Source organism: Penaeus chinensis, chromosome 30 (assembly GCF_019202785.1).
Source record: "Penaeus chinensis breed Huanghai No. 1 chromosome 30, ASM1920278v2, whole genome shotgun sequence".
NCBI classification, from domain to species: Eukaryota; Metazoa; Arthropoda; class Malacostraca; order Decapoda; family Penaeidae; genus Penaeus; species Penaeus chinensis.
This window is the reverse complement of record NC_061848.1, coordinates 12,044,652-12,053,578: the sequence shown is the minus strand read 5'-3', so window position 1 is coordinate 12,053,578 and position 8,927 is coordinate 12,044,652. Positions and strand designations below refer to the sequence as shown.

Sequence of the window (8,927 nt, the reverse complement as noted above, 5' to 3'; positions counted from 1 at the left end):
ATATATATCATATATATATATATATATATATATATATATATATATATATATATGTATGTATGTATGTATATATACACATATATACATAAATACATAATAAAGGTATAGGTATATGTATAAATATGTATATGTATATATAAACGTGTATGTATAAATAAATATATATATATATATATAAATAATATATATGTAATATATATATATATATATTATATATATATATATATATATATATATATACATACATATATATTTAATTTTATATATATATATATATATATAATTATATATATGTACATACAAATATGTACATATATATATGTACATATATATATATATAAATATAAATATAAATATAAATATAAATATATATAAAGCAAAAGTATTATAAAAACTATTTTCAATGTCTACTACAATGTTAATGCCAAACTAGGAATTATGAAGTATTTATGCTCAGGAATAAAACTGTATCTCATATAAAAAATTTGAGCATTATCACAACCTTGAAATCATTCTAATTGATCCTTACCACAAAGCTTTGAAGAGCATTTTTTATGTTCTCTTGTTCAATCATCTTTCTCTTTTAAGTTATTGTTGAATAAATTCTCAGACAGAGTAATGATTAAAGTCTTCCAAAATTGCTGAATGTTAGATCTGGAAAGTGGGTTTGAATACTCGTTGGGCACAATCCCGTCAATCTGGGCCTCAAAGTAGCTGAACATTGGGAACCAAATTTTTGTTCTGAAGGAGTCCCTTTGATGCAGAGCCCTGTTATTGGCCAGTGAGTGGTAGTAGAGGAACATGCGGGAGGTGATGTAGAAGGCAATGAAAACGTCGATGGAATAGTGCTCATGCGCAGCCAGGATAAAGAATATCCCGAAGGTGTTGAGGACCCATGAGGTAATGTGAAGATAATACATTCTTCTGGGAGTATCTGTAAAAGAATAAATAGATAATTAAACAAAAGTATAAAGTGGAACAAAATTAAGTCATTTGTTTGCGAAGAACAAATACAAACTTATAAACAAGTACAATGTATTTCTGGGGACAGTTAATAAAAAATTTGATGTTACAGTGACTTTTCTTTATGTAAGGGTATGGCAAGATATTCTATTCTTGAAGTGCCTCTACTAAATTATGAAGGCCCTAGCACCCATTCTAATGTAATAAACAACAATCTCAACCCCTCAAGATATTTATTTACATCAAGTAGAGGCAATAACAGGTACTGAAAATATATCTTGTTTTATCATACTACTTATGCCCTGGTGGCTTAGTTACTGATTTCTCCTTCCTTCCCACTAAACTAACCTAATTATTCACTCTACGTATACATTATACTATTTACAAATCGTTTCTTTTCTTTTCATGTAAATAGTAATATTCTGAAATTCATTTTGCCTGAAATGTCATATGTGATAGTTATAAACCTGCACTGAGTCAACTAGGGCAAAAAAAGCAAGCTATTGTAACCAACTGTTCAACTATAACACTCACATTCTGTTATGAAAAAATTGAGCAATGTAAGAGCTGTGGTGTGTCCACTGAACATATAGTCCCCACATGTGCGCACGCCCTTGATGCTGAGTCCTCCACCTTGCCATATGATCCATGCCTGCTGTAGCTGGGTCGCAAGGTCACTAGGATCCTGTTTGGAAAACATGTATCATAAGATTTACTCTTTGGGCCAGTACATATATTTGTTCCATTTTTTAATTCCATAAACTTTTTACCCTTTTACCATCATAATTTATAATTTTTTTGTTGCATTTTGCTTCATTATACACATGACTGGTCAACAAAAAATCATAAGTTATATATATTCAAAATGGTAGCTGAATTCTGCTGTCAATAATACATACAAATGACAAAACTTTATAGTGTAACTAGAAACTGTTCACACTAAATATCATCCAATAATCAAGGCCAAACTTCTCCAGCAATATTTTTTTCATATCTAAGAAATTACCAGTTTCATGCTAATTAAACTGTAATTAATAAAAATACACTAATTTAAGATATGAAAAATCTGACACATTTTTAATAAACAGTATTTCTTAAATCCAAACAGCTAAACGTTCAACATCAAAAGCCTCAGTCTACTAGAACAAACAGATAAAAATCAGACTGGAGAAGTCTGAAGTCATTTGTGATTAATTCTCAATTACTATGAGCACTGTAATGGAAAAAAATAAATGACAGTAGTAATTACGAAAACTAGTTAATAAAGAAACGAATAAACAAAGAACGTTCTTTGACAAATCCAAACACTAAGCACAGCACAGAAAGCAGCAGCTGCATTTGAACACCGTCTATAGAGCCATTAGAGAATAACAAAACCATCAAGAGGAATGTTAAGTAACAGTGCATTTGGTTTTCACTAGAGTGGGGATTAGCATGGGAAAGCCCATTCAAGAATCTATCACATACTGGGCTGCAGGAGAGAGCAATGGTTGGGTGTTAGAAGTATAGAATTTCTCCTTTGAATTGTCAGACCTGGCTCTACAGTATGAGGACTTATATTTTCAGCTTCTTGAGGTGAAGTTTATTTTACGACCACCAGTCACATTTCAGACTGAGGCTAAATGAAACAATGCTGCTATTGGCGTGTTGAGCTGCTGGGCAAGAAGGTACTTCAGACCAGTGTTCTGGAATTTGACACAGCAACTATAGCCAAAACTCAAGGGTAAGTTAATTTTTTGATAGGCAACAATTTCAGAATACCTCTCTATGAAATGCATAAATGCACCTGCAAAATCACCATAAAATTCTAAAATACATGCAGAAAATATTGACTGTCTAGAGATACAATTGAAGGGTTCCATCCATTCTGGTATGCAAGGCACACCATAAAAATGGTGTGCCTTGCAAAAAGGAAGGAAAGTGGGAGAGAGAGGGAGGGAGGGAGGGAGGGAGGGAGGGAGGGAGGGAGGGAGGTAGAGAGAAAGAAGGAAAGGAAGAAGAAAGAAAGAAAGAAAGAAAGAAAGAAGAAAGGAAGAAAGGAAGAAAGGAAGAAAGGAAGAAAGGAAGAAAGGAAGAAAGAAGAAGAAAGAAAGAAAGAAAGAAAGAAAGAAAGAAAGAAAGAAAGAAAGAAAGAAAGAAAGAAAGAAAGAAAGAAAGAAAGAAAGAAAGAAAGAAAGAAAGAAAGAAAGAAAGAAAGAAAGAAAGAAAGAAAGAAAGAAAGAAAGAAAGAAAGAAAGAAAGAAAGAAAGAAAGAAAGAAAGAAAGAAAGAAAGAAAGAAAGAAAGAGAGAAAGAGAGAGAGAGAGAGAGAGCAATAAATTATGTATTTATTCATATATATAAAAAGAAAAGTAAAGAAATAGAAGTAATGTGGCTACACAGACTTTAAGTTAAAGACCATATTTCTGGTGATTCCATAATGGGGTGGGAGGTACTGTCCCCCAATCATATTTGTATAAACATTCCATGTATATGTTGTGTGTATGAAGTTCCTAAATAGTTCTGTACTTTATATTAACAAGTTATTAACAATATATTTAAGCTACCACCTGAATTGTGTTTTGTGTATACATGTACCCAATGTACTAACATATACTAACACTCTTAATCCAGACAATAATCAAAGCAGCAAGGATTAAGAAATTGAATAATTAACTTGAATATAAAAGAAGATTCAAGATGACAAAGTTGGTGATGAATATGGGATTACCACAAAAGACTAGTGAGAGGAATATATTATGTTACAGGTCATTATTGTAATGCTTTGATGAATTACATGTATTAATCAAACAAACTTCTGTGTAACTCTCAAAAATTATGAAAAATGACAAAGGAAGCAAGAAAAAAGAAAGAGAGAAATAAATAGAGAGGAAAAAAAAAAAAAAAAAAAAATTCAGATGTAAATATAGGTACATATGCACGTTATTTGTGCATGTGTCTGAATGCATGAATGAAAGTATTTGACATTCTAAGGAAGATTTTCAGAAAGTGAAGAAAATCCTATAATTCTTTCAATGATTTCATTGTATTTAACTGACCTCTTGGAAGTCTCAACGCATAACAAACCAATGAAAGGTGGTGGTTACCCTTTTCTTCTAGTACTTGAATTAGCATGGGTAATTCCCCTTGGGATGGTCTATTCAAATCACACAAAACAAAGCTACCATATCAAAACATTTTGCAAACCAAACCTAGAACTATATAATCATTAATCTAGCAAAAGAACCAACAATGTCAAATAAAGGCAAGTTGTTCTATGTTGTATCCATCAAATCATAAATGAAGAATTAAAATTCAGATTCAAATAGACATGCAAACACCATACCAAAGCAGGTTAAGGATTTTTTTATTTATCTTCAACAATCAAAAGGTTCCTGATCCATCAGTTTTTACCAATGTAAATCAATTTAACAGTTCTAAAATGTAGAAAAATAATGCATGACTTGAATGACTTTAAAAAGATTATTGAAGCACTGATCTTAGAATAAAGTTACCATATCGAACATAATAAAACTTTGATGATTGTTACTCACCCTAGGAGCACATTCCAGGTGAGAGCCAGGCACTGAGAGGCTGGTGATGAACATGGTAGCACAGCGTAGTAAGAACACAGAACCAGACAAAGCACAGAATCTTCTAATAGCAATTGATCTGCAAAATGAATAGTCAACTAGTACTTGGTAATTTTCTCACTTGTTTGCACATGTTACTGGTGCAAGTATTTAATAATAATAATAATAATAATAATAATAATAATAATAATAATAATAATAATAATAATAGAAACATATATATATAGTGTACAAATTTATCTCTCCCCCTCTCCCTCTCCTAGTTTTTTCCCCATGTCTGTTTCCAAAAAATAACTTCTCTTTCCTGATGCATACCTGTGTTTGTGGAAGAACAAGATGATAATCCATGTTGTAGTAAGTAAAATGATCGTTATCTCACATAACTGAAATGCCCATGAAATATGTGGGACATTGTCGAGAAATATATCTGGCAATGGAGGATGGCGCTCCTGTTGAAAAGAAAAAGAAAACATTATTAGATTATAGATTCTGTTCATAATTCACTGTAACTTAGTATTACAGTACAATAGTGCATTATAATCTCTGCTGTAAATACAATGTGCCATCTATATAATCACTATCTAATGAAAGACTTCTGTGCATATTCAATCTAGGCCAGACCATATATCCAAATTTAGAGAAACAGGTTCAAGCTTAACCTTCAAGCTCCACTAGAAAAAGATCAAACTCCACATTTACTTCACAGAAGATCCTGGTGTTAATATGGTATATAGGATTCACAAGTTGATCCTGCCAGCTGGCGTTGCAAGATGAAACAAAAGTTGACGGTCTTTGCACGGTGCCAAATTGGATGTACTGACTGAGGCTATAGGGACATATATTTACCCAGGAAGCAATATAAAACACAGTGGAAACACTATCAACACCAACGGAAACCTAAAGACAAACTTTTAAAACAATCTAACTGATACCAATGTACATACTAAACGTAAGTGACAACATGAAACAAAAATCAAAACACAAAAGGAAAAAAATCTATGATAAAGACATAAACAAATAACCATGTACGATAAATGAGTCCATAAATAAATATTAAAGATAAATATAACAAAACATTTCCAAAAGAAAAGGAAATAGAAAAACAAAGTGCTTACCCTATCAGGAACGCGGTCATGCACGAAGACCATGACGATGGCTGTGATCCAAGTGACAAGTAACATGTATAGACACGATATTATGGTTTTGACATACTCTGGCTGAAGCTGAGTCGCCATACCACTGGGGCGTCGGAGATTACCTAAAGACTGATGCTGTTGCTGTTGTTCAGGAAAGTCAGATGCTTGTGAATCTGATGAGTAAGTCCTGCCGCCAGTGAATAATAGACTAAATTAGTAAACTTCATAATGATAAAAAACGAAGTACAATATCAAGACAAATAAGTTATTTATTCAAGTTTCAAAATTGCTATATAGGCACCTATAACTTTTAAAAAAGGAATGATGTGAATGCTAAAAAGCTAATGGCAGGAATTGTAAATCAATTAAACAAGGAAAGAAAAAATAATATATACAAATATATTTCTTATTCAAAATCAATAAAACTCTAGTGGTTGAATGTTAATACGATGCTGTTAAAATGACACAGACAAAAGCTTTAGAACTAGAATAGCTAGTTAGTAAGTGTATAAAAAGCATTTGTCAAAAATATATCCACCAGTAATGAAAATCTTAAAATTCTCCTTACCCAACTGGTACAGGACTAAAGTTCAGAACACCAAATGATTGTTTAAAAAAGAAAAAAAATGAATCATTCCAACATGAAAGATTGTGAAGGAGTCCAATACATATCCAGACAATGGGTTAAAAGTCAGTAAAAAAAAAAAAAAAAACATTATCATTAACATATGCACACAACCAGTATAACACAAATCATTGTTCCTATTCAGCAGAAAATAAACTGTCTAAAATATATATATATTGAGAAATATATAAGATATTGAGAAAAGCAGCAAGGGTCTGGTAGAGGAATCTGTTTGAGGAACGAAACTTCCCGCAAAAGACTCAGCAGCAGTAAAATATCCTATACTAAGGATGATCTAAATAAGAGCAGGTAAAAAAATACTTGCTAACAAAATTATAAAGCTCTACCTACAGCACTGAAATTCTTCAGGACTGTATAGTAAGTGGTTAATACTTCACCTACCAGAGGGGGGGAGGGAAATGGATTGAGACAATAAAAACTGAGTTACCCCAAGCCTCCGAAATTTGGGGTTCACTGGGCTTTCATATTGGGGGTATGAACGGCTGACTGGGCTTGCCTCTGGTGTCTATTTCAGATGCAGCTGGTGAATTACACTTGACATGCCACACCAACCACTTTGGTGGTGGTGGTGTTTTTTTGTTTTTTTTATAACTTGTATCCAGATTATAATTTTAATGTTTTTGCATATTCAGAGATGCATGGTATTTACTTTTGTTGCTATATTGAACCTGTAGTAAGGTGTGTTACACTTTGTGTACAAGATGAAATAAAAATAGGAATCTTTATTTTTGGCATATTTTTTCTTAAAAAATAAGAGATTGTATGCAGTTATACACATGGCTGCTACTCTCATGGCTTCAGTACTTCCCTTGTGTGTGTCATACTTCAATACTGTCACACTGGCAGAACGCCAAATGATAATCTGAGTCACTGACACAAGGAGACTAAGCATGTAAAAAGTTACTTAAGGTTCACAGCAGCAGTTAGAAATATCAATGTTTTGGTGTGACATCTTCCAAATATATCAGGCAAATGATTTTTGTGCTAAACATTGCCCTTTATTCAAAACAATAGGCAATCAGAGCATTACAAAGCCCATTCTTCTTCAGGCAATGTCCTGGGGTGTGATATGTGGGAATGAAGGTACCTTATAAAGAACAGAATAAAATGTAATGCATGCATTGTAGTAACATAATGTGAATGACACATCACCTGGAGCCATGTCCAAGTCAGCCATAATGTGAATGACCCATCACCTGGAGCCATGACTAAGTCAGTCATGACATGAACCCCACTTCATCCCAAGGCTAGGATCAAAAGAACAGTTTTTTTGTTTTTTTCTTTCTTTCCTTCTTTCTTTTTTCCCCATAGTCTTCAATCAAAGTTTGTTTGTTTTTGTTTTTTTGACACTAAGTAATTTTTACAAGAAGCACTGGCAAATAAAAGTGATAAAGAATGATAGTACATCTATATATCTACTTCATTTTCTGAAAAGGGGATTCATCCAAAGTTTCATGACATCAATGGATTACTGTGACCAGCTACCTAAACACTAATAACCAATAACAAAACTTGGAATATAACCCACTGACCAGTGCATTGAAAACATGAAAAAAAGAAGACATGTATTCACTAATTATCTAAAAAGTAACAAATCAATAAGATGTAATAATATCTTTGCAGTTTTATTGAATCGTCCTCCCCAACACTAAGGATGGCCCCCTTGAGGTAAAGTACTCTAATTAAAGGATCTAAAAGACACATTGTGAAGAAGACAAAAAACAGTACACCCAGTTCTATCTCTGAGAGGGAGAGAAGAAAATTATTACATTTAATAACAACTCATATTTGTTAACTAGACTTCACACACAATCATCTTAATACATCTATAGTTCAATCATACAAAAGTAATCATATCCTTTACCTTGTTCTATTAAATGTTGTTGCATTTGGTACACTGGCTGTTGAAGGATGCAGATTATGTTGTGGTACACTGTGATGCTGACATGGATATCCAGTGTTGCTGGACGGCACAGAAATATTTTTTGCGGGAGCAGGGGAATCAGGCGAGCGATGTTCTTGCTGCAGTTTGGTAATGCTTAGGTGTAATCTTTTGACATCCCCAAGGATCTATGAACATATAAATAAATTAATAAATGAATAAATCAATAAATAGTAATTTATGTCTGATCACCTATGGTATCTATATGTATAAAAAATAAATAAGCAATAACATAAAGGATCTTCCAATACAAAAATGCAAAGTGTAGCATAAAGAATGAAATACACTTATATAACTCATACAACAATAATTACCATAACTCCTAGATCTTCCTTGAGGTCTTTTTCTGACAACAGGAGGAGAATGTCTCCACTGATCTTGTGATGAATAAATGCTGCTTTGTACTGCCCAAAGCCTTGTCCCTCAAGCCAGGCACCAACTTCTGGAACAGTCCATGTTTCTGGCTTGCCACGGACCATTTTGAGTATTGGTAGGTTCGATGAATTGAATCTTCTTTCCTTCTTATAAAATTTTACCTGTAAAAGGTATCAGTATCTATTAGGGGGGTGGGGGTTCAAACTATATAAGTTATCTGATATGAAACAAATTATTTCAGAAACAAATTAAAGGTTAACAGAACACTTACACATATCCAGCTGCAAGACTTTC

The 8,927-nt window shown here is 32.8% G+C and overlaps 1 protein-coding gene across 1 annotated transcript in view; it reads right to left on the bottom strand.

Annotated features, from left to right (window-relative positions):
- Positions 1-384: 384 nt before the first annotated feature.
- Positions 385-8,927, bottom strand: part of LOC125041070 (sphingomyelin synthase-related protein 1-like) — a 71,012-nt gene continuing 62,469 nt past the window's right edge. Inside the window, exons 3-9 of the mRNA XM_047635821.1 lie at positions 8,573-8,794; positions 8,181-8,386; positions 5,650-5,857; positions 4,850-4,983; positions 4,496-4,613; positions 1,498-1,648; positions 385-934 (exon numbers count right to left, since the gene is read on the bottom strand). Coding sequence (XP_047491777.1) covers positions 567-934; positions 1,498-1,648; positions 4,496-4,613; positions 4,850-4,983; positions 5,650-5,857; positions 8,181-8,386; positions 8,573-8,737 — 1,350 coding nt within the window. The 5' untranslated portion in view covers positions 8,738-8,794 and the 3' untranslated portion in view covers positions 385-566. The remainder of the gene's footprint in view (positions 935-1,497; positions 1,649-4,495; positions 4,614-4,849; positions 4,984-5,649; positions 5,858-8,180; positions 8,387-8,572; positions 8,795-8,927) is intronic.